The sequence below is a fragment of the Podarcis bocagei genome, assembly GCF_964188305.1.
Source record: "Podarcis bocagei genome assembly, chromosome: 10".
NCBI lineage: Eukaryota > Metazoa > Chordata > Lepidosauria > Squamata > Lacertidae > Podarcis > Podarcis bocagei.
The window spans coordinates 40,218,166-40,245,386 of NC_138135.1; the positions used below are offsets into that span (position 1 = coordinate 40,218,166).

Consider the following 27,221-nt stretch of genomic DNA (forward strand, 5'->3'; position numbering starts at 1 on the left):
ACAGACATGCAGGAAATACAGGACAAACGATGTCCTGTATTGAATCAACACAGGATGTTAAATTGTGCATTAAAACATGGGGCAATCCTGTATTATACAGGATGAGTTGCAACCCTCCCTTACTGGGCTGATTTTCTATATTGACAATGCAGGCTGGGGGCTGTTTCCCTACAGCAGGGTTTTATGGTGTAAGCAATAATTATAAACAGCAAGCAAGTAGATGACATGGTTTCTTTCCATACCAATGCCACTCTGGCAGTGCTAGTGTGGGAAATAACTGTGTCATCAGTTCATCCTGTGTGGTTTCTTTTGACAGATGTTACTGGTATAGGATGGGATCCAGATATGAGGAAACAGCATTTGAGCCACAATGGTATGAGTGGTCATCGTAACATGAATTAGCCCTAAGGGTGCTGACAATAAGCAGCATACATCTGTGAGGCTATGTTGTTGAGTTTAAAAATGTACTATAGAAAAACAAAACTTGGGGGGGGGGGAATTGCACACAGCTACGAAACAGCAGAGATAGCCCAATCCTTTCTGTTATTGCATCTGAGTCAAGAAACAACAGCAGAGGAGCTTCAAGGTCCTGCCCTGCCTCTTCCTGTACCACCCCCCTTGAGATACCTGAAACTTCAGGTAAAGGCCATCCAGCTGAATGTCAAAATTAGATGTAAGGTGCCTGGCTGTCATTTTTTTATCAGTTTTAGGGGCACCTGTAGTACTATGGCAGATGGTTTAAAATTGGACTATATTTTGATATACAGACAAGAAAGCCAAAAATAACAAACTTGAAATTCAACCTTTTCCCTTAAAATGCTTTACAGGATTTACTTTAAGCAACTAAAGGTTCCTTTCACATGATATTGCCAGCCTGGCAAGTTTTGGGCTTAAAAAAAATAATCAACAACAGAATATTATCCCTCCCTTCCCAATACTATCATAAGTTTCACAGCCTCAGGCTAACCGTGACAATGGGAAAAAAACAATTCAGTCCATTTGCTATCTTGACTATGAACTGGCAAATAATTCTTCCCTTAATTTTTGTGAAGAATCCTAACACAACTGTTTGTTACTAATAAATACAAGTCAAATCAAACTATCCAGGCAGTTGTGCACAGAACTGACTCTGTGTTCCTCTGTGAATCTCTGTTTTATAAATACTTATTGGTTTTCTACATAAATTATATCTGGGTAATGCTTTATCGGGACGTGGGTGGCGCTGTGGGTTAAACCACAGAGCCTAGGACTTGCTGATCAGAAGGTTGGCGGTTCGAATTCCGGCGACGGGGTGAGCTCCCATTGCTCAGTCCCTGCTCCTGCTCTGGTTTGCCAGAAGCGGCTTAGTCATGCTGGCCACATGACCCAGAAGCTGTACGCCGGCTCCCTCGGCCAATAAAGCGAGATGAGCGCCGCAACCCCAGAGTCGGTCACGACTGGACCTAATGGTCCAGGGTCCCTTTACCTTTACCATTGCATTTACACACTTCAGCACAACTCCACCAAAAACTGTTTCGATTATAATTATGTGAAAGATATGAGTATGAACACAATGCCACTAATTTACAAATCTTTGCTTCTTCTTTTTTGACTTCTACATTCACAGCTGCCACCTTGAATAGATGAACTAAACCATGAAGGTAGCCGTTTTCTTCCTTCTACTCCTGCCACTTTGCTTGGCTAAGCCATTCCACCAAAAAGGCTTGTTTGATTTTATGCTTGAAGATGAAGCAGGTTCTGGAACTACAGATACTCCAGATACTTATCCTCCACTGCAAGGCCCAGTATGTCCATTCCGCTGCCAGTGCCACCTTCGAGTTGTGCAGTGCTCTGATTTAGGTGAGCAAAATGAAATATTGCTTCATAAAATGTTTGTTTATGCTGGCTCACAATGACAACTTAAGCTATTTTTGGGTATCAACACCAACATAGTTACTGAGTTCTCCTGTCACACTATAATTTTGCCATTGTTGTGATAGTATCTGTATGATAGTCTTGTCGAAAACAACAAGGAAAATAAGGAGAGAGAGTTCAGCTGAGAAAAGGTCAGCTGAAAAACAGGGTCTTTGTGGTGGTAGACCATGAAAGAAACAGTGGTAGTCATTTGCTTTCTGTCCATTTTACGCTGCCTTTCATTCAAGACCACAGGCATTTCTCTTTAGGGAAATGCCAGTTTGTCAATGTTCTATCATAATAAGCCCGGAAGCTGTATGCCGGCTCCCTCGACCAGTAAAGCAAGATGAGAGCCACAACCCCAGAGTCGTCCGCGACTGGACCTAATGGTCAGGGGTCCCTTTACCTTTTTTTAAATATGGTTGGGTGACACAGACCTATATTACAAATCCAGGTAAATCTAAATTCTGAGTACCAAACTCTGCTACTCATAATTTCTTGAGGAAATTATGATTCGCTCTATTTCCTAATCAATAGGTTACACGGGCCACATAAAACTGGTTGTTACAAGTTTTAACTTGGAAATATGAGCATGTGGACTCTAACATTTTCTACATTGGCTTTAATTTGGGACTTTCAGTAATGCTTTTAATTATTCTAGTTTGATTAAAATATAACTATTTTAGTCTTCATTGACAAATACAAATATACATGTTTGTGTACTGGATGCTTTCCAGACATGAAGAGGAAGCAAAGCAATGGGGTAAGGTCAAACATCTAGGCAAGGAAGTAGATCCCAAGTAAAGGAAACAAAACCCCATAAAACTTAGAAATTGTGGAAAAGTTAAGGATCAAAAGAGCAAAAGTTTTTTTGTTTCTTTTTTTAAGTTTCTATGATGACTGTTTTTCCTGTTGAGTTGACAATTTTATTTCTCTGTCTGGGGTTTTTGGTGAATTCTTTCTAGGAAGTTAATTATCCTATCACTTCCTTATATGAAAATGCATGCCTCTACAATTATATAGTCAACCTGTATCTTCTAAATAAGCAACATTGTGCCTGAACTAGAGCTTTGGGTATGCTTTGAATTTTCAGTCGGGCCTGTTAAAAATTCAGCGCAGTTTTAAGTACTGTAAGTGGAGATGTCAATGACATTGTCATAAATAATGGAGGGGATGTGTACTGCAGCAATGAACAGCTACCATTTATTTATATGAGAGAAACACAATTCTGAGACAATTACTGGAACAGGACAGATTTCTGTTTTGATCAGTTGTCTTCTAAATTGAAACCAGAACTCAAAAGGAGTCAATGAACACCAAACTTATTCCATCTGCATAGTCCTTCACATTCTTCTGAAGAGATCTGCTGACGGCCTTGATGCTATGAAGCTACTGGATGTTGTTGGGTTTTTTGGAAGAGATATATTTATGATGCTTTTTGTAATATTTGGCTGGTTGGGAGAGGCAAAGAGCAAAGCTGCTGCCAACATATGATTCCCAGAGTTACACAGAACCCAAGATATTTTTAGCCTTCAATAAAGGGGCAAACAAGATATTACTTTAATAGCATAGTGATTGCCAACTATGCTTGGTTGTTGTTGTTATTTAAATATTAAGCTGTGTGATTTTCATTAGGATTGCAGCTGAGGACGGAAGTTTAAAACTGGCCTCCCCTAATTTCCGTAACCCTTATGAAAAATCACCCCACTTTCACAACTATCAATTTAAAAAATATGGTTGCTAATTATGCTATTAAAGTAATGTCTGGTTAGGCTCCAATTCTGTGCTCCAGTTAGAAACTGCTTCTATTATGACACACATATAACCATTCAACAACCACTTCCCCTCAGCTGGAGGAGAGGTCACCTTCTCAAAGCTGAGATCTCCCAAATATTAGCTCCCATTTAGAAAAACATTCCCCATCAATCCTGTGCCATTAGAAATCTGTTTAGCAAGAGATGACTGGCTAATCACAACTTGAATCATACAGTTCTCAACAAAATGACAAATATTGTCATTTCTAGCTTTCAGTAGGCCAGTAAAATCAAAATTTAATTTCCTTGACTTACAGGTAAAGAATATCCATTACTACGGACTGATTGTGTATGTCCAAAACAAGTTTAATGAAACAAACATTTTTGACATTGTTCGTAAATCTCAAAACCAACCCATTAATGATGGAAATAGTTCAGACTGAGCTATGTCCACTGATAAATGGTGCCATTTTGAGGGTTTTAATCACAGTCCATTTCATGAATATACTTCATATATGTATGGCGTATCTCACTCACATCCCAAATTGTTGCTAGATTCTAAATTACGGTAGTAACGTGTCCGAATAGGGACTTCATTTTCTATAGCTTTTCACACCAGACAAACTATTGCTTTGCTCTAGCTGTTGGAGCCTCAGAATGCTGGCTGAATTAATTCTGTTATGCTGTAAGAATTCAAGTTGACTGTTATCCAGACTTCATCCTCCCTAGTGTGCAAGGGTGGAACAAGATAACATTACTATATCCCATCAACAAGCTTTTTACAACATACTATTTATGCTAAAATTCCCTCTGGACTGAATGATCAAATATGAAAATATTCTTGGATGGTTTGCTTAGCTGAGTTGAGAGCCTGTTTAAATATCTACTTAAATGCCCAGCAATTTGGGTGGATAATTACTTTTCCTGATTGATTCTCTTCTCTCCACCCATGCATTACTGAATGTTATTGCAAACAACATTCCAGTCTCTTAAGACTCAGGGGGCAGATGTTGCTGGATTCCAACTCCTATGCTCCCTGACCACTGGTAAGGCTGACTTGAGCTGATGGGAACTGGAGTCCAGCAACATCTGAAGGACCACAGTTTCCCATCCCTGAATTCAGTAATAAAAATATGTGCATTAAGTACATCCTTTGTTAGCATATATGGAGTCAAAATCTCTGCACTGGAAGATTGTGGCTTAATCAAAACATCTTCTCACACTTATCATATATAGTGGTACAGTTGCTGTTTGCTCCAATAGTTTTAAGAGCAAATTTGTAACTGATTGTCTGCATGTTTGGTCACATGTCACTATTATTGGATAGTGCAAGTTTTTGTAGCTTTTTTGTATTTGTATTTAAAGTGGACTCAGTACCATCATCTCTCTGTCATTTATATCCTTCGGTCTGAGTCTGCAAACCGACAGCTCACATTGGTCAGAGGTGCAGAACAGATGTTTCCCAAACCACGCCCACCTCCACACAAAAAGCAGGATGATGCTGCACAAATGAAAATACTGAGGATCTTTCACAAAAGTCTGTTTTTTAGCAGCAGAAGAAAGAGTTTCACTGTTGTTTTGATTTGGCCAGCACTTGAAAAACTGATGAAGAGTCAAATAAATTTGAAAATATACTTTGTGCATGTGTTGTGCATGTAAAGGAACTTCTCTGAATACTTTCTTTTAAAACTCTCCAGCACATTTAGCAATCAAGCATACATTGCTGAAGAGTTGACCTGAGGCATACATTCTACCCATTTGCTGTTATACACATCACATAGGAAGAGTCATATGAGCTTTTTGCTTTGTTAGGGTTTTGCAATCAATATGCCAATGGCTTGCTTAAAAGTTTTTTCCAAGAACACTATATGGGGGGAACGAACAGGGGAAGCACACCTTCCCATCTCTACCAGTCTGCCATTCCTTCCCAAACAAAAAATAAAATAAAATAAAATAATAAAATAACAAAAAAATGAATGAATTGTATCACATAGCAATTAGGGTTGTTGAGGAACAAACCACAGGCATACTAGGCTTTTGAAAGAATGTCCAAACGCTCAAACAGAAATTTAATACATGGCATCACTTCAGTGTAGTGAACCACATGAATCCCATGTGGTGTTCGTCATGAACCACTAACACATTTTGCAACATGCACATGTGGTGGCAAGTTGTTGGCAATCAAGACTTCATGCCTCATGTGAAATAGAGGGCACAGGAATTGTACCATTTTTTGCACAGAAGCAACTTGATGGAAAGATAAATGGAGGTAACTGTCATATGGGGTCTCCTGGAAAGACTCCAGCCATTTACACACAGGGAGGAACTAATGTTGCAGCCAAGGTTCAGGCACATGCCTCCATCCTCCCAACTTGGAAAGTAGCACCAGCCTGTAGGAAATTTGTGCTACCTGGATGCTTGGCTCAGTCTAAAACAGAGATATGAGATATAAGGGGTTATTCCTGTGCATGCAGTTTCATGTCAGGGGAGAGGACAAGTACTCTGAGTAATGGAAATTTACAATTGCTACCATAATTGTATATACTGCTACACAATATTTCTGATAACTTCAGCTGTGGAAATGGTGTTATGAAATACTAGGATCAAAAGGTCTTATTATTTGGAACACATTTTAAGGGTTAGTCATTCCAGAATATATATAAATGACAAAGGCAATTTATAGGCCCGGTGGCCCAGGCTGAGTCATGTATGAGCAATGAATGGAGAAATCTTCAAGAAAATCAATCACTGCCATATGGCTTCCTGTTGCTAGATCAGTTTCGTATGTTTTGATTTGCTAAGAGTCCAGATGGATGAAATAATTCAAGCTTATTCAAGTTGTGCTTGCAACAAGTTCTGTAAGAAAATGCAAATTTTATGCAAACTTGTAGTGGCAATAAGTCTTCTCTTAAACCTAATCACAATAAGTAAATCCAAAAGTATGGGTTTATATAAACACATTAGGCAATTCTATCAGCTCCTGCAACAAGGAATCTATAACAGCAAGCTATTATGAGTCAACCTTTGCAAGCTTCAGAATTCATGCAAATTGGACTTTGAAGTTCTATTTAACTTATAAACCAACAGTAAGCCAGTAAGATTTCTTGGTTAAAATAAATAAATTATTTTATTCATAAACTTATGGATAGAAATAGGGCTGACATATGGCATTCAGAGATAAGAAGGCTGCAGTATTCAAGGCATGAGAAAACCTGAGCACAAACCATACTTTTCACTAGTGAGCAGAGAGAAATGACCATAGGTTTGCAATAATGTAAGGGGGGTAGGGTAACATAACTTGGCAATAGACTGAATATGAGAACTTAAAAAGAGAGCGATGAATCAAGATAAGGCTAAGGTTCTACCTCTGGTTTTATTCATAAATCAATCAATCTAGTCTTACCTTCAAAAGTTTCAGCTTGTACTTCTATTATATTTTCTAGTGTTAGCTTTGTTTGAAATAAATTGTGGATTTTATATAAATTGCCCAGACTCCTCACTACCCTGTCTTTCTGCTTACTTTCCCATATGTACCTACTTGAACCTTAAGATCCATTCAGAGGCACCTTTCAGTTTTGGTGCCAAGTGAATACCTTTCTTTTCATCCAGGCCTTTGAAATATTATTCTGGGCCTCTGCGTTTTAAAAACTGTGTAGCCATTTAAATTAATTGACCCAAGTTAGTCATGACTATGAATTTCAGGGCTAGTGTCAAAAATGGGCACATATCGCAGTACTGAGCAATTCTTTCTTTCTGTGAAAACTTTCTATACTAACAGGACAGACAGAATGAATATGCATACTTACAAGATATTTTGGTTAGAAAAGCAAATGTGGGTGACAGTGTTATTTAATTTAGATAGGGCTATGTAATATGCAGTGGCGTAGCGTGGGTTGTCAGCACCCGGGGCAAGGCAAGTAATTTGCGCACCCTAACCCTAACCCCCAGATGTTGCGCCCGGTGTGGCCGAGCCCCCCTGCGCCCCCCACGCTACGCCACTGGTAATATGAAATAATTTTAATTTTCTTCCTTCACCTAAGCCACATATATGAAATGGTATCACAAGTGTTTTTAATTTAAACTGACTGATGTTCTTCGGGCATTCACAGAACAGAAATGAATCTGTTTGTAAAAACAACGCTCTGTATATAGTTTCTGTTTCAAAAAAAGAAATGGCAGTGGAGTCATTTAAAATTGTCTTAGTTTTTATAAATCTAATAGCCTGGACATTTTAGATGAGGATAAATATGAGAGCACTGATATGTGGAAAAGCCTGAATGTAAAAATAATGCTAAACATCTTTAATTATATTCTGATGTTTTACTCATTACAATCAGTGATCAGCTCTGTACTTTAGTGGAAGGATACAAATCAAATGAGGCATGTTTTTGGTCTGACTACGTTGATTACATACAATTTATTCTTTTTAGATGTATGACAAGGAACTGAATCCAAACATGGCCTTTCTTCAAGCACTTCATATTTGCTGAAGTCAGCAGAACATGGTATTTGGAAAGTTTCCAAGACCGGGTCCCTGACTGTCATCCAGAATTAGAGTTTAGGATTTAACTGACCATAATTAGAACATGGAGGACTTGGAATTTGAAGCAGTGAACTTAAAGCTTGACTTGACATTGTATGAAGAAACTGCTTGTTTGAATTGGTGGGAAAAGGGAAGCTATTTTACTTCAATGGATGGCGGGGGTGGGGGTATCAGTAGGACTGGTTTCATTCAAAATTCAATAGAATAAGTAAGAGGTAGCTCTGATTATGAGCCGTGCTTGCTAGGGCTGACAGAAGTTATAGCCCAACAACTTCTGGAGGGCACCCTGGAATAAACGATAGGAATAACTCCTATGGCACTGATGATCAATGATGCCTTGGCTAAGGACCAAAGTGAGAAAAGAACTACAGATGAATTGTTATAGGACCAGACTACTGTGAACAGTTGAAGATACAAGGTAGCAAACTGGATGTTTATGATATTTTTACATTTCATTGTGTGACTTCCCCAGAATAAGAGAATAATGGTAAAGGCACCCCTGACCATTAGATCCAGTCATGACCAACTCTGGGGTTGCGGCGCCATCTCGCTTTATTGGCCGAGGGAGCCGGCGTACAGCTTCCGGGTCATGTGGCCAGCATGACTAAGCCGCTTCTGGCGAACCAGAGCAGCACAAGGAAACGCCGTTTACCTTCCCGCTGGAGCGGTACCTATTTATCTACTTGCTACTTTGCACTTTTGCTAGGTTGATAGGAGCAGGGACCGAGCAAAGGGAGCTCACCCCGTCACGGGGATGTGAACCGCCGACCTTCCAATCGGCAAGTCCTAGGCTCTGTGGTTTAATCCACAGCGCCACCGGCATCCCTAATAAGAGAATAGTGCAATAAACTTGAGAGAGATCTGTCTGTCTTTCATCTAAACAAATGTTTCCCATTCTTGGGTCTCCGGCTGTCTTTTTAACTACAATTCCCATCATCCATGACCACTGGTCCTGCCAGCTAGGGATGATGAGAGCTGTAGTCCAAAAACAGCTGGAGACCCAAGTTTGGGAAACACTGGTCTTAACCCTCATTGAGGGAACTGGCTATTATCAAAGACAGAATGCTGAGGTAGATGAACCACTTGTCCATTTCAGAGTAGCAGTTGTTATCAATCTTTTCAATTTTTAGGTAGTGAAAGCTTGAAATCAGTTGCTCTGCTTCAATAATGAAGATATAAGTAACTATTGACCCTCTTTAACACATCTTTGTGCTTTTGTATGTTGTGATGGTGACCAGCTTGGATAGCTTTAAAAGAAGAAGAGATAAATTCAAAGAGGATCCCTCGGCCGGAAAGCGAGATGAGCATCACATCCCATAGTCATCTTTGACTGGACTTAACCATTCAGGGTTAACCATTTAACCTTATAAGTGGCTACTAGTCATAATGGCTATATTCTCCCTCCACTGTTGGAGACCATATGCCTCTGAATACGAGTTACTAGGAATCACAAGTATGGACTGTTGCATTCAGATCCTACTTGTGGGCTTACTGTAAGCATCTAGTTGGCCACTATAAGAACAGGATGTTGGTCTACCTGGACCTTTGGTATGATCCAGCAGGACTGTGATGGGATGATGAGCTGCTTGTGCGTAAAATCGTAGCCCCTCAGAGTTTGTTCAAGTCCACAAACCTCTGTCTGTGACGGAGCCCCTCAGACATGGCTCCTCTAGTCACTAGCAGATTCCGACAGTGGCTGCTTTCGGAATCACTTCCAACATAAAAGCTCCTTAACGGAAACACGTCTTCTGGACTCACGGCATGACAGTTTCCGGCGAGGAGTGGGTCTCCCTATGGGAGGTCCAGAAACCTCCCCACTGTTCTCGCTGGACGTGTCCCTGAGCCCTCCCTCTTGCTCGCTTTCCCTCAGAGACCCACCTCTCCCCCTGCTGGTTCCTGCTTCCGCTGCTGGGTCTCTCCCAACCTCCGTGAGCCCTTCCACCACCTGTCCCTCCGATGGCAGTTCCCTGACAAGGACTTTTATCTTGTTCTTATTAATTGCTATTTTTAAAATCCCATTACAGGTCTGGATCAAGTTCCAAAGGATCTCCCTCCAGATACGACTCTACTGGACCTACAGAACAATAAAATTACTGAAATAAAAGATGGAGATTTCAAGAACTTGAAGGATCTTCATGTAAGTTGCAGTGAAATACACATTACATGTTAGTCACATGTTTGATCAGTTCCAGTAGGTTCAGAGACTGACCTGGAATAATATCTACCTTGCTGTTGGTACTATAGAAATATTTTGCATATAAACATATAAAGGTTATGTACTAAGCCACTATTGCTACTGTAATTGTGGGTTATAGTCAATTTAGTATTACTCAGAGTAGATCTATTGACATTAATGAGCAGGAATAAGCTAGGTGCATTCATTACAATGGCTTCAGGTCTGGTCATGGCCCTGAAACTGCCTTGGCTACCCTGGTTCATGACATTTATCAGAAGAGAGATGGGTGGATGTGATCCTGCTCTTTCTCCTCTCAGTGCTTTTTCCTATTGGTGGCCAGAGTATCCTTCTGGAGCATATCAGAGGGATAGGGGAATTGTGCTTCACAACAACAAGAATACTGCTACTAATAATGGTTTACATTTCTACTCACTGACCCCTAGTGGATATATCATTTCCCGTCCCCCATCTCCCCTGTAAAGCCTAACAAGAAATTTAGATGTTCTAAACTTAAAGGATATCTCTCTCGCAACATCAGACAGCAAACAACAGGTATTTGCAAGAGACAACCTTCCTTTCTGAGATCTTAGCAATGGGTGGATGCAATTGTTTCTGAAATCGATTTAGTAGTAGGATGTGGAGTGATAGCCTGCCCTGGATGGGATTATACTGCCCTGGAAGGATTGGGTTGGCAGGTCCTGGTTTCTACACGGTCACTGGAGTGCTCAGGTGGCCTCAGTGGCTAAGCGTAAAGGTACCCCTGCCCGTACGGGCCAGTCGTGACCGACTCTAGGGTTGTGCGCTCATCTCACTCAAGAGGCTGGGAGCCGGCACCGTCCGAAGACACTTCCGGGTCACGTGGCCAGCGTAACGAGGCTGCACTGGTGAGCCAGCTGCACACGGAAACGCCGTTTACCTTCCCGCTATAAAGCGGTACCTATTTATCTACTTGCACTTAGGGGTGCTTTCGAACTGCTAGGTGGGCAGGAGCTGGGACCAAATGACGGAAGCTCACCCCGCTGTGGGGATTCGAACCGCCGACCTTACGATCAGCAAGTCCTAGGCACTGAGGTTTTACCCACAGCGCCACCCGCGTCCCTCAGTGGCTAGGAGTGCCCAAATGAAAAACAACACCAATATATCTGAATACACAGCAGAAGTTTGGTTATTTTCCTGGTTCCTCAACTACCATTGAAAACATCTAATGGTACCTATTAGAACTGCTGCAGGAAACACCAGTGTGAAATAACTGTATATGCAATGCATGCGCCTGAGAAATAAGGTTGTTCTATGTTTCCCAGACACATGTACATGCATATCTTACTTCCAGACTTAATGAGTTTCTTACAACAAAATCAACATGCAGTACTGCCCATAGCAGGCCTGTTTTAATATTTCAGTTGTCCCCATAGTTTGGACAAAGTTGTCATCCACAGGACAGATGGTAAGAGTGTGGACAAATTATACCCATCAGCTGTGCAATAATTTAAAACTGAGCTGAATATCTCAATTTAGAGATATTTGGAAACACATCAAAATCTATACCAAATGGGGATTTGTATGAAAGGATTAAAAATGAGTGAACCCCTAAGGAGTTCTGTGGAATCATTTTGGATAGTATGTGAATTGCTGTCTGTGGATATAGAAGGATGAAGAGAGAACCTGGTTTACATGGCTGCACAAAGGACGCAAGGTGCTAGTGATTGGCACCTGTTGATTTCTACAGAGGCTGTTGCCTACACAGAATAGATGAAGTCTCTACTGATACTGCCTGATGGATCTGGGTTGAGGTGAGCCTATAGGAACCCTTATGCCTACAAGCCTTTGTAGAGGTGCTACATTCAAACACTGTGTTAGTACTGAACACTGATGCCCAGGAGCAGCAGTGGCATCTGTGGAGGCTGCATTCTTCATAGGAAGAGGCACATGAAGAGCAGAAACAAAATAGAGGACACCTGCAGCAGGCCACAGCATGTACAAAGGCCTTTACGCTTTGAGGTGGGCTGATTGTGGCTCATAGTGCTTGGGACAGACCTTTGTCTGAAGGTCTGCTTGGAAGGCAGAAGGGATCAAGGCATATGGTAAGACTAGCAAGAAATCCTGTGGCTTTACTTCTCCATCCTCAGCATAGGAAAACCCAGCAAACATGATTAAAAATGTACTATCCATTATATTAAAACTGGTTAGTATATTTGTGGCTGCTTTTGAGCTAGATTCAGAGCAGAATAACCCCTCAATTCAGTATGTTTTGACTGTTCAGACTGAGTGTTTCTTATTGTTTAGACTGCTGACTTCTCTTCCTCATCGCCCTGGTTTCCAGAGTTACAACCAACTATGCACTCTTATTGGGAGTTAGGGACACAGTTGTACTGAGCAGGATTAATTTCCAAGTTAATCATATGTTGGATTGAGCCACAGGAGTCGGCATGCACTGGACAGTCAGGGAGAAGCATATGGAGTGAGATGAGGGCAGGCACTTGACTGGTTGCTTTACCTGTAGCTTAGCAGCTAACTGAGAAATGATGAATTGGCAATATTTTTTGAAATGTTGTGCTGGCCTTAGGTAACAGTAACATCTTTAGGGAATCATATAGTTCTGTTTCCTTCCAGGGACTCAATATTGTGACTAAAAGGCCACTGCCACCAGCAACACAGCTTGATGGAAAGGGGGGGGAGGCCTCCAAAAACATTATAAATGAATTAATTATGCAAAAAGAAGTAATGGATCTAAAAAAATTTAACATTTGGACAGATTTGGCACAAATTCCATGCAAGACTGAACTCAAGATGACTCAAACAATTACAATTGCAAAATACAAAATCCCAGAGAGATTTCACCAAGACTAGTCATATAAACTATTGGAAGAACATTTGTGTGAAGAGAATTCCTTCATGCAGAACTGTAACTGTCACTGCTTTCTTTTCTTTTTGAGCTCACCCAGACTGCTGAAGAATTTTACTGTGCCCCAGGATTATTAGATGTTTGTGTGGTTGCCTAGCAGTAACATATGGGCTACATCCCTGTTTTCCCATTCCAGTTTAATTTTTAGTAATTGCCATGAGCATGTCTAGCAGCCTTGGTCCAGGCAAATCCCTCCTCTCAAGTTTTCCCACCTGGCTTCTTTGCTATATGTTCTCCTTAGGATAGGAGGAGTTTGTGTTTGATAGCCAGCTAAATCTGGAACTATTTACTTGGTATTCTAGCAGCCCAAGTGCTACATGTGTTTCTGCCGTAAGTTCACCTCTCACCAGAATCCACTGTCAAATAAGTGAAGTAATGCTAAAGACAAGAGTGGCTCTGGGTGTTTTTCTACTCATTCACTTTGGGTTTGAGGGTGGGGTTTATTTGCAGCTTGCTTCTGAAAATGCAATTTATTGTATTTATTGGTTGGTGCCTATTATGCTTGACGTGTTTATTCTGTGAACTTCCTTTTGAGTGGTTTTACTAACCACTAGAAGATGGTTAGTAATTTGTTTAAGAAATAGTAAAAATCAAGGTATGGAATTCCCATAAAAAGGTAAAGGGACCCCTAACCGTTAAGTCCAGTCGTGGACGACTCTGGGGTTGCGGCGCTCATCTCGCTTTACTAGCTGAGGGAGCCGGCGTTTGTCCACAGACAGCTTCCGGGTCATGTGGCCAGCATGACCAGAGCAGCACACTGAAACACCGTTTACCTTCCTGCCAGAGTGGTCACCTTAATTTAAAGTAGTGGGAAGGGAAGGAAAAGTTGTATTTATCATCAATTCATCCACCTAATGACTAGGTTCAGCAGTGATGAGAGGGTGTGAGTTGGAGGGGATATTATTGGGTTGTTTTTATTTTGGGGAGTTTTTATTTTGTGTTGTCAGGGTTATTGGGTTGTGAATGGCCCTGAGACCTGCAGGTATACAAATTCAATAAATAATAGTAATAATAAAGTAAAGGTGTTTGGGACCATTTGGATAGGTGAGTGACCAGTCAACTAAGTATGTGGCACAAGATTAGCTTGCTGACTGGAAGAGCAATCCACACCCCATTTAAAACAGGCTTTGGGGTCTAGGGTGCTTAGACTAGGTAGAGGTGTCCCTCTGCCTGACCCTCACTATCTTTACATACTGAATGATGCCAGGAATAGTCCACTGGTGTGTAGCTCCACTTTCCACCCACTGAACATATGGGTGACAGCAGTGGGATCCCCACCAGTGGCAGACAACAGAAAGCCCTGAAATGAGTCATTTCAGGGTGGAGGGCTGATTTGGCAAAGGATGTTGGATTCCAAGCTGGCGCCATTGCTGGCTCTGATCTAGGCCCGATCACTGCATCAGCTCCAGGCTGACCCAGCAATGTGCCTGATGTTGGAATTCAAGCCATTATCAGGAGAAACTGGCCATTCTCCAGGCACCCGGCTTGATCTCCGGTTGACCTCCCTGTCTGCATTTCCCGGCAGGATACAGGCGAGGTCGCGATCGGCGATCTTCCTCAGTGTGAGAAGAACACACCACTCTTTCTTGCCCCCCCAGGCAGGGGAAAGAGATAGACAGAAACGTATTTACATGTCTTTATTTCTGTCTTTGCAGCGTTACAGAAAACACGTCTGCTCTCTTCAAACTCCAGCAGCCGAGAGACAGACTCCTCCTGTACTTCCTGTACAGCTCATATTACACTCTGAGCTAATTCCGGTGCTTCACACTGTGAATAGACTGTCCCTCTGTTTCCCACGGAACAGTCCCAACATTCCCATTTATGTTTTGCTTTCCAGCTAGCAGCTCGCGGCCGCATTGCTTCTATATCGTAACACGTGATGCCACCTTCACCTTGTACTGGTGGCCCTGCAGCTCTCTAAGTCCCTAATCTAGTTGCTGACCCCTGGCAACAAAAAGTGCTCTGAAGCTCCTACTGCATGCAGGGGAAGGGTGTGTGTTATTTTTAAGCAGCTTGTGTTTGTGGTGGTGTATAAACATATATAGAACATTATCAACAATGTTCAGAGATTCGTATTAAAATGGACTGGTCATTTATATCTCAGTGGTAGTCCTTGTAGCTCTGAGTTGAAGAGAGAAAAATATGTCCACAGCTAAATGAACAGTAAATGTTTTTGGGAGAGGCTTTCTGCTAGCACTGCTGAACTTTGAGTAACCTCTTCCTCTCAGAGATCTGGCCACTCCTGGCTAGTATACAAAATTAAAACCATGCACATCTATCATATACACAGTGGAGCCATCTGCAAAACATACCTCCTGTTTTACTGACAATGAACAGGAAATCAAATACACTAGAGAGAAAATATACAACACATGAACTGTTCAAAATAATAGTTTCTCCTCTTTTTGCTTTTTCTTCATGTTTTCCCTCCCTGCAGCTGTTTATATATTTTCTGATCTTTGCAAATGTTCAGCTTTTCCTCCTGCACGTTTTAAAGATAGCTGGCATAAGTTTAATTATGAAAGGATTTAGAATGGCTAGAAATCAAAACAGAGAGTTGAACCATCTGTTTTTCCATTCTTACAAGTAAGATAATGCATTCAGTGAGCAAATATGCTCTACAGCTGTGTTCCACTGATCAAAATAACAAGGGAACATTATTCCTGAATAATTATTGCTTTCCAAACATCTCAAAGCACTTTCCAAATGTAAATATATTTAATCTCATATTTTTATGAGAGTCTGAAGAGGAAACAGGTACACAAGAAGTAAGGTTCACATAACATAGTAGGGCCAGATGACTGCTACCGTAGTCCAGTGATTTAGGCTGTGGTGACTATGTGGCAGTGAGCAAATCAATCTCTGCCTCAGTTTACTTGCTGCATATGAAGTGAATGCAATTTATATACTACATTATATTGTGGTTGTAGTGGTGTGTCAAGAACGAAGGGGACAGAGAACAGATGAAAGATTAACCCTGTCACCTCCCTGTAGTTATTTAATAGGTTGGTCACCTAGCTATGGAGTGTGTGTGTGTGTGTGTGTGTGTGTGTGTGTGTATTTGTGTGGAAGAGAGCACTCCATTTAAAAAATATCTCTTTGAAGCTCACTTTCTGATCTCCTACTAGTTCTACCCATTCATTTCAGAAGATCGACTTCCCCTCCACCTCACAGATGTATGGCTACTGCCACCAGCCTCCTTTCAGAGACTGAGGGAGAACAGAACAGTGAAATCAAAGTTCCTGTCCGGGAGCTTACTCAGGAAGATGCCTACCTTTTGTAACTAGAAAGAAGCAGGTGTGGGATCTGGAATGGACTTCCTTGGGGACCAGGGAGGAGAAGGGATCATGAGTAAAAATATTTTCCTGGACTAACAATGATGTGCAGTTTTGACTGTACAGTATGATGGCAAAGGAGGGGGCAATAACTGCTAAAAATAAAAGTGTTGGGGTTAAGGACTGCATGAAAGCCATGCCATTTGCCCTGGATCCATAGGGGCAAACAATGTAATACATTGAATGTGTGGTCCTATTTAAGGCCTGTTGGTAGTGTATTTTTTTAATAGCAGCTATGGGTGGGATCCAGTCAGAATCAGGTCTACAGCATGCATGAAGAGAAGTCAATAGCTTTTCTCTCTCATCAAACAGCATTGATACTACAGCACATAGAGAGTTAAACCCTCCATAATCAGACCCCTTGCACCTTTAAAAAGAGAATATTGTTGGCTTCAGGTACCGTCTCTCTCTAGGCCTCCGGTTGGCCACTGTGAGAACAGGATGCTGGACTAGGTGGGGTTTTGGCCCGATCCTGCGGGGTTCTTCTTAATAATGACCTTACATTTAAAGCAATGTGTAGTTTGTTCCTAAGTATTTGAGAAGACTGTATATAAGCTATAGCTGTTCAGTGATGGAGGAAGCCTGCTCTTCACATTTTCAAAGGCACTTTAGATATTAAGACACAGACCAGATATTTAAAACATATTCCAAGTCTGAGTTCAAGTAGACACAAATTGTGAGCAAGGAACACTTTTTTTGGTTCTACACACAAGAAATTTATGTGATAATCTGAGGGGCTTGAATTTTGAGGTTTTTTGAGTGATTCAGACATAGCATCAATTCGGAACTTGTGCAAGATGAATAGTTGTGACAACACAGAATGTATGTGCTGAGCCTTAAATCTAAAGAACCAAAGTACTTTGTTTCATTATGAAAAAACTGGTTAGTCCTGTATGAGCTATATAAATCAAATTCTGAGCAAACTATGACAATCATGGGAATTCTGATTAGGACGTGTACATTTATGTTTACGTGTGTGTGTGTGTGTGTGTGTGTGTGTGTGTGTGTTACAAGATCTGCTCATTTATGTTCACAGAACCATCACTCCTGGGAGTTTCAGTGGAAATAATTTTATGTCACAGAGGTTATTGCAATGGACCTGATTACTCTGCAAAACATTGCTTTGCTTATTTGCAGAAAATTAGTAAACACTAACAAAACCAGTTCCAATGACTATAAGGTTTATTTACACAAAATGGCAGGTAATAAGTAAAATGGCTTTGTAGCTTGAATAGCTGGCAAAGAAATATAGAAAGATGGTCAGTTATTATGAGTCACAGTCTACCCAAACCCATGTTCCCTGAACCATAAGCTTAAAATGTTCCTATTACAGAGATGGAGCTTAAAGAATACCTTACATGGAATATAGATGGAAACCAGGCACAATATAGATGGAGGCCTAAATGCACCAGGGGGGAAAGCTTGAATGTCAATGACTAGAACTGGACTAGTGTGAGAATTCAGAGAGAACATGACTGAAGAAATAAGGAAGACAGGAGAATAATAAATGAATGAGATGTAAATAGCTGTTGCAAGCAAAGGAGATATAAATGGTTTTCTAATTTTCACTATTGCCTTTATGTGCACAATCACAACCAAGATTCCTAACAGATGCTTGCATGTCAATGTGCGTTATGGAAGTTCCCAATGGTCAAGCACACTTGGATTAATTATTATGTCTTCTGTGACAGACTTGATAATCTAATCAACCCTTAGGCTTCCCTTTAGGCAGATATCACCCTGGCTTATGAGAAACCCTCCCCTAAATAGAAAAATAAAATATGTTTCTTTTTGTAATGATACTTCCTCCTGCAAAGGTCCTAACTAATGTAAAACAGAAAAACAAGTACAGCTGAAAAATAAGAAGTTGTGGAGAGGAAATAAGGATAGCTATCTAGCTAAAGGTGAGGCGGTTTAGTTCCCACAATCATCTATAGGGTTGGAGTGTCTTGAAAAAGAGTGATATGATGCAGCTTCCTGGAAGTTTCCAAAAAAAAAAAAAATGGATCAGGGCAGTGATCTCCTGTGCAGAAAGCTGAACTAAGTAGGGACTGAGAGATGCCCACATAGGAAAAAATCTCATCGATTGGCATTAGCTTTAACCCAAAGGGTGATCTTTCTAAAGACAGGGCTGGACAGAAGGGGGACTAATTGTTAATTAATTTAAGTACTGAGTCTTTACAGTCAATATATGTTTCCTGCTGCATGGTGACAAGGATGTCATAACTCTCAGACAAGTGACTGAGACATCCCTTGTGGAGAAATATGATGATTCCCAGGAAATGTAAATGTAGGTTTAATTCAATTAATGGAAGAAGGTTCTTGTTGGAGGCAACCTCAACTTCTGTCCAGAGTTGAGAGGGAGAGGCTATTAAGGCTTGCATTTACATGATCCCTTATGCATTTTCTTAAGCACAGATAACTTTTCTGTACAGCAGCTACTATGGAGAGGATACAGTACTTGGAGGGAACTACTGGGGCATCCCCCAGTACTTAGTTTGTACCACTGTGACTTCATCCGATTCCTTGCAGTGACACTGCAGTCATTTCTCAGAGCAAAGCCAAAGTACAGTAAACTCATATTTTCAGAGTATGCACTAGGTTCCAGTTGAACAGCTGGAGAGTTAAAGGCCCCCTTCCCCATGTCACAGTCCTAAACATGAAGGCCAAATCACATTACAGTGGATGCTCAGGTTGCAAATGTGATCCGTGCGGGATGCACGTTCGCAACCCACAGCGTTCGCAACCCGCAACGGCGTGTCTACGCACACACGGGTTGTGATTTGGCGCTTCTGCGCATAGTGCGATTTAGCACTTCTGCGCATGCGCGACCTCTGAAACTCGGAAATAACTCGAAGCGTCTGTAACCTGAGGTATGACTGTACAAACTTGTAGGACATAGAGAATTAACATTCTAATGGATGTTTGTATCTTTAGTGGATACTTGTATCTTCCTTTAACAGTATGCCCATGTGTGGCATTAAGTTCTATTTTATTGTTTCTTGCTTTACAGGCATTGATCCTTGTTAACAACAAAATCAGCAAAATCAGCCCAGGAGCTTTTGCTCCACTCAAGAAACTGGAGAGACTTTACCTTTCCAAAAACAATTTGAAGGAACTTCCAGAAAACATGCCTAAAAGCTTGCAGGAGCTACGAGCACATGAAAATGAAATAAACAAACTAAGAAAAGCCGTCTTCAATGGACTAAGTAATATGATTGTCGTAGGTATGCATCCTGCTTACAGATAGAGTCCATGATAAGATTTTATCAGATGAAAGATGGTAAAATTCAAAGTCAGTAGAATTTGACAGAATCCAGACTACGAAATTTCTTAATTTTATTATTGATGTAAACACTTCCAAGGGGGGGATGTAACAGTGGGTGGTTGAATGTGAAAAAGAGAAGTGTAATTGGGCGTATCAAGTGTTTTGGTTCATACTGAGTTTGCTAAAGTACTTTTCATGTGTTAGACCATGTGTTAGATAATAACCTTCCCCCTTTTTTCACTTGTAACAGTTGGGCATTATAAAGGAGGGTGTAACTGAGAGAAATCAAAAGGAAGAGTTGAAGTAAACATTTGTCTCATAGTGTTCAGCTAGGCTGTTAAAATCTCCAGCTTCCAATTTTTTATGGAATGAAATTGTCACCCAGAAAATATAATCAAGTAAAAGAAAACTCCTGTGAATTTACCAGCTGAATGTTATCACTTCTTATAAAGAACCTTTACAGAGGTATCACAACACTAAATGTGATTTTTATTTTAAAAGTAAGGCTGGAATTATTTCGCAAAGTACAGTGCAGCCAATTTAACACAATTAGAGAAGAATTAAGGAGGGATGGGTATTAATCTGTTGGTTAAGAATTGTCAATGTTGTTTATTTTTAGAACTGGGTACCAATCCATTAAAAAGCTCAGGTGTAGAAAATGGATGCTTTCAAGGGATGAAGAGACTCTCTTACATCCGTATTTCAGATACCAATATAACAACTGTCCCTAAAGGTAAGCACATTACTTGGGAAACTGAGCCTGTGTACAGCATCACTGCCAGAATATTATGAAGAACTTTATTTTATATTTTTATCTTAAATTGTGTAAATTGTAAAAAATATTAAAAAATTGCTGAATGCAAATAATGCATCACATGCAGAATATTACTTTACTTTTAGAATACAGTAACAAAAGACACTCAAGTTTAAATTGAAAGTATATATCGTACTTTTCTGTGTATATGCTCAACAACTCCAATCCTCCCCCCAAAATTTCAACAATTTAGGGCCATTCTCCCCCCAAAAAGCTCCACAACTCTGGGTCATTTTCTTAAATTGGAGCCCCCAAAATTAGGGAGCGTCCTATACATGGGACCGCGTTATACACGGAAAAGTACGCTATGTGGTATCAAATATGCATTTATCATTCACACTTAGGAGGGCGGACCTTCCCACAGAGAAGCAGAGAATAGTAATATAAAGTATGCATATACTTATGCTTTATTTAAACTTGTGAGATTAATTCCATCATTCTGCATGGTCAGCCTTTATTATATCCCATTTACATTCTGCTTTTAAGATTTAGGAATGATTTTAGGAATATGTGTACAATCACAAGCATGGGTGAACCACTGACCAACAGTACTGTTTCCCAAACTTGGGTCACCAGCTGATTTTTGGACTACAACTCCCATCATCGCTAGCTAGCAAGACCAGTGGTCAGGGATGATAGGAATTGTAGTCCAAAACCAGCTGGAAACCCAAGTTTGGGAAACACTGCTCTGCACATTGCATAGGCTGGACATGAAGAGGGACAGAGTCAATGCTGAACTGATTGGAGTAAATAAGGAATTTATTTTGTGTGAATTCCAGTGTGAACTGACCTGATCTGCTCCTCATGAACTCCAGATCATAATATAATTATCCTTCAGATTTTCTCTTCAACTTTTGCAGTACAGTTCTTGACTCAAAAACTGAACAAGATGTGTTACCATAATTTATAATAATACATATTCATATATTAATTGGTAGCTTTTAAAAAAAAATCACATAAACATAGAAACAGGATGGAACACGTGCAATTGCAAAATATTATAATGATAGTGATCCATCCATATCTTGTACCACTCTATTTTTCATTTATAAATCTCCAACTAATTAGCAGTCTATCTATCTGAAAACCACATTGTCACATTCTAGCAAGACCAAAAAAGAGAGTCTAAAAAGTAGCTATACAGAGAAGAAAAAGCTTGATAAACAAGGCAGCTAGGACCTTCTTGGACAGCGAGCAAATTCAGATTCTTCCTTCATAATGAACCTAGGGTTGCCATATTTCAAAAAGTAAAAACTAGGACACTCTGAAATCCTGGACGTATGGCAGCCCTAAATGAACCAGAAAGTGCACATTTACTTCTTCCCATATAAGTGAACGATGCACGCAGCTATAGAGCCCAGTCAGTGCTGCATGACTTGATTTTATTACCTTTAGTCTGTCCCCCTAAATGGCAACAGCAAAATTTGCCCAGTAACCCAACCGCCCAATCACTGCGGATGGTCAGCCATACTATCCCACCCAACAACAGAGGGGTTGCCTGTCAGACCCCACTGCAACACGTCCTCTCTATGAAGGAGAACACGCTTTATAGTAAAGGCCAAACATGCCTCAACGCCCCTGAAATGAAGTGACCACTGACTCCCACAGGAGCTTTGTGTGCAATGTGTTTTTGTATACAGTCTACCTTTCACGGGTCTTTGCAACACATGTTCTCCATCTTTTATTGCAGGTCTTCCCACATCTCTGACAGAACTTCACCTTGATGGCAACAAAATCAACAAAGTTGATGCAGACAGTCTAAAAGGACTCACCAATTTGGCTAAGTAATTATTATTTTATAAAAATGCCCAGCATTATGCAAAACTGGTAGCCTAAACCTTCCTCAACAGCCACAGCTCACTGCATCTGTTAACAAGTTTCAGGCTGTTTAGAGTTGGATCATTCCAAGCACTTTGGCAAGAAAAGAAGCCGTTACTGAAAATGTATTGAATTTTACATTAGCTAGTTTTCTAGCTTTAAATTGTTTCATCTTTCTGTGTTTAATAGTCTTCAAGGTAGGCTAAAAAATACTAAATGAACAATTTTCATATACTAATGTAGTTTGCCCTACCTTCGTTGAGTAAATGTCTAATATGAGACTGGAATACATATTTCCTGGAGTTGTATACATGCGACCACAAAAACAAAGCTGTAAAGAACCAGTTCTTAAAAATTACATCTATATTGCTGGGTTCTCCCAATTTCCACAAATAAGTCTATTTTTTTATGCTGCACTACAAAAAGCAACCTCCCACCTGTTTTGGCGTGCATTCATATTCCAGTGTATCTGAAGAAGTGTGCATGCACACGAAAGCTCATACCAAGAACTAACTTAGTTGGTCTTTAAGGTGCTACTGGAAGGAATTTTTTTATTTTATTCATATTCTTGTTATACAGGTATCTCTAGCTGCAGCAATATGTATAGAGATATTGCAATCTTATCTGGTACTAAAATCTAACTTTAAAATAATATGGTACTAAGTAACATGTTACTAAAGGACGTGGGTGGCGCTGTGGGTTATACCACTGAGCCTAGGGCTTGCCACTCAGAAGGTCGGCAGTTTGAATCCCAGTAATGGGGTGAGCTCCCGTTGCTCAGTCCCTGCTCCTGTCAACCTAGCAGTTCGAAAGCACGTCAAAGTGAAAGTAGATAAATAGGTACTGCTCCAGCGGGAAGGTAAATGGCATTTCCATGCGCTGCTCTGGTTCGCCAGAAGCGGCTTAGTCATGCTGGCCACATGACCCAGAAGCTGTATGCCGGCTCCCTTGGCCAGTAAAGCGAAATGAGCACCGCAACCCGAGAGTCGTCCGCAACTGGACCTAACGGTCAGGGGTCCCTTTACCTTTACCTTGTTATTAATTTGATATATTGTGCACATAGTGATAATTGTATGATGTGAAATTAGCTTCGTAATAAGCCTATGTAGGCACAATACATGACTACAACTGCCATGTGCAATAGAATTAAATGTAACCATAGTACATGTTTTTTAGTATAGCAACTTGTGCACTATTTTCCTGTTTTTGTGGCATGGCTAGAGAATACAGATAATAGCTTACAAGGTGTTTAATGTGCGATGAATCTACAGAAACAATTATCTATGAGAACAGTTATTTCACTACAGCTTGCACAATATTTTTCTCTTGCAGGCTTGGTCTCAGTTTCAATAACATTGCTAGCCTGGATAATGGCTCTCTAGCTAACGTGCCACATTTGAGAGAATTACATTTAGACCACAATGAGCTTGCCAAAGTACCTCCTGGGCTTGGAGAACACAAATATGTACAGGTAAAGTATACCATAAGACTGAGATATACAACATTTCTAATTATTGTATATCTCACAGGCAACATAGGACTGGCAGTAGTACCTACATCTAATAAAGATGTTGGAAAATCTAATAGGGCAGTAAACTGCATTTCCTCCATCCACTAACTAATACATAAATGCTTAGCTGTAATATATCATTCTGATGAACCTTTTTAATTATATGAAGTAATGGTGCATGTAGGGATGTAACAATTGGTCTGAATGCCATTATCCAACAATCTTTCTGAAAGTTATAGTAACCTTCCTGAAGTTAACACAGGATAGTCTGCGTCTGCTAGCTACCTGGGTGGGACACCACCTAGGAACCTGATGTTTGCTATTTGCACTTCCATCATAGGAATAAAAGCATATATAAATTAATAAATAACAGATAACATAAGACTAGTTTAATTACCAGGTGGACAAAAAACCATTTTCATTTATGTTTTTCCACCCACTTTGCTTAGCTACTGATCTTGTGATAATATCTGCATTACAAGGTATCTTATTTTCATTTGTTGTAAAACAATATCAATAGTCTTTTTGTAATCCAGTGGCTCCAGGGGGGGGAAGCAGGGACTGCAGCAGACAAGCAGAGATTGGCCACATTATTCTCAGTGTCACTCACTGTTCCACATGTGTAACAGAGAGCATTCCTCAACAGTGATAAATTGGGGTTGTTCAAGTCTACAGCCCTACTCTGGTGCTATTGTAATTGTGCTTAAACCATGGGTGCAGGGGGATGCTGTCCCCACTTCCAAATATCCTCATCTCCAACCGATCCATTGCTAACATTCCCGAACTGAGTGGGAAGGCCTGAAGAAAGTTTTTAAGCAGGTTTGGTTGAACACACTTAAAAGTTTTCCTGCAATAACAACATCTGCATTATCAGTGTTCCCAGACACAAAGAAGCTTCTAAGTGCGTGCAATCAAAGGAAAAGTTGGGAGAATGGGGCTGGGACATATGCCCCTCACAACCCAATTGTGTAAGCACAATAACTCCTGCATAGGACTTATATATGCTTTGGAAATGTATATAAGAGGAGCAAAAGAGCTTCTGCCTTCTGGTCTTCCTGTAGTATCACAAGGATGGCAACAAATATATGAAGATGTCAACACAATGCAGGGACATAGCTGTTAACCTTCCCCTTTTTTGCGGGAAATTCCCTTATTCCAGTGCCGTTTCCCACTGCTTCCCACTGCTATCCCGGATGGTTAGATATCCCGTAGACTGTCCCCGGGACAGGTGAGGCTGCTGATCCCTTATTTTCGAGGCTGCTGATTCCTTATTTTCAAATCTGAAAGTTGACAGCTATGTGCAGGGAACTTTAGTGTGTTACCCGGTGGGCAGAGTGAAGTATTAATAATGAGTGGGAGCAAGTTTCTTCTACTCTGGTTACAGTGATTGCTCAAGGGATGATTTTTAAAAAGTGATTTTGGCTTAAGTATGTGGAAATCGATGTAAGAAATGATGATAAATGACCCATGTTAGGTTTCTGCAACACAATAGCCTGTCTCACTTCTACAATGTTTCTACTTTCCAGGTGGTCTACCTTCACAACAATAAAATTGCTGCCGTTGGTCCCAATGATTTTTGTCCTCCTGGATACAACACCAAAAAGGCTTCTTATTCAGGAGTGAGTCTGTTTAGCAACCCTGTGCAGTACTGGGAAATCCAGCCATCCTCCTTCCGCTGTATCTATGAACGATCTGTAATACAACTTGGAAATTACAAATAGATGCACAAATGCATTTCTGCTAGAAATACCTGTTGCCTGTTAAAATGTTTGCTAACATTAAAGCCAAATACTGGAAACTTACCTGCAGAGTGGATATCATTATGTATGTAAAAAAAAAAAAAGCAAAAACCTAATAGATCATTCCAAGACAAAATTGCTGAATTTACTATGTTTTACTTCCTTGCCAGCATGTGGTATATTTCTGTGGTCTCTATCAATTAGCTGAGCGCAACAGATTTCAGTATTCCACTGTGCATGAGATTTGGGGTAAATATTTGTCATGCTTTTCACAATTAGAAATTATATAGATGGTGGTATTTACAACAACACAAAGGGATTTCTTGGAGGAAAAGGAAATGAAACTTCCAATATATATATATATTATTCTTGGTGTGGGGCAGGAATAGTCAACTGAAGACTCAACCAAACTCCATAGGAATAAAGCCTGAATGAATGTAGGTACCAGTGTGCTTACATAACATAAGCAATATTAAAATGTTGCTTTTGTTAGCATTCTTGGTTAAAATACTCTCTTAATATATTCAAATGTTCATTTATAAATATCCTAAATATAATTTTACGCAAGATTAGGAAACATCTGCTGCACAAAATACATGAGTTATTGTATCTTGGATGCTGCTATTTCTGGACTACAACAGCTAACTTGTAGAGGAGCAATTTGCTTCTCCTTGCTCTCATTACCACTTCTCTGTGTCATAATCCACCAAACAATATACCCATATGATTTCCATTCATCTGAGCATCTGCAGTAACCCACTCAAGGGGATGTACGCAGTGAAACTGCAGGCATGTGTAAATTTAAGCAGGCATAAGCCCACAACATTAATTCATTGCTCTTAAATACAACAATGCACTTTCATCTTTTCACAGCATTTGAGTTTCAACAACCTTTTAAAATAGAATGTAGAGAGATATGCAGACTTCCTTTTCAGCAGTATCTAGAATTACATCTGAGAATATGTAACTGGCCAGAACTTGATGAGCAGATTTAGAAGTCTTCTCTTTTAAAAGTCATCTGAAACCAAACCTTCTACATTCATCTCTATAACTGGCTTCAGTTAGTGGCAAGCATACCAAAATAAGGATGTATATTTCTGGGATCACTGTCTTCAAAGTTAACTATATATCTTTCCACATGTCAAAGAAAAGTTTGGATACCTCTTAATTGTCTAAAATACAATATTTTCAATGTATGTATGTTTTTATATTAAACAGTACTGGCAAACTCCAAAACCTTGTTGTGTGTTATATAGCTTCTCCTGTACAAAACAATGTCAGAATAGCTTCAGAAAACTAATAGCTATTATAAAAAGCAACAGTTAAAGTTAACATGGGTTATCTTAATTGTTTTTACATATATATTTTCAAATACATATGAATATATTTTTTCTGAAGAGAAAATCTTAAGAAAAAATGTTCACCTCTAGTTATTAATAAGATACTAAAACACATTTGGAGAAGAAAAG

General features: G+C 40.1%; 1 protein-coding gene and 1 long non-coding RNA gene across 7 annotated transcripts in view; one reads left to right on the plus strand and one right to left on the minus strand.

The window, feature by feature from the left end:
* The window catches only part of LOC308596139, a 231,686-nt gene that overhangs the window by 156,909 nt on the left and 47,556 nt on the right, over nucleotides 1-27,221 (minus strand). The gene's annotated exons all lie outside the window — the stretch shown is intronic.
* On the plus strand, nucleotides 1,635-26,988 carry DCN (decorin; the record flags this gene model as incomplete). Its single annotated transcript, XM_081209449.1, has 7 exons — nucleotides 1,635-1,839; nucleotides 10,215-10,327; nucleotides 19,617-19,830; nucleotides 20,491-20,604; nucleotides 22,376-22,469; nucleotides 23,836-23,974; nucleotides 25,540-26,988. 7 exons carry the CDS (start codon nucleotides 1,635-1,637, stop codon nucleotides 25,732-25,734), a joined length of 1,074 nt encoding a protein of 357 aa, XP_081065575.1. The 3' UTR covers nucleotides 25,735-26,988.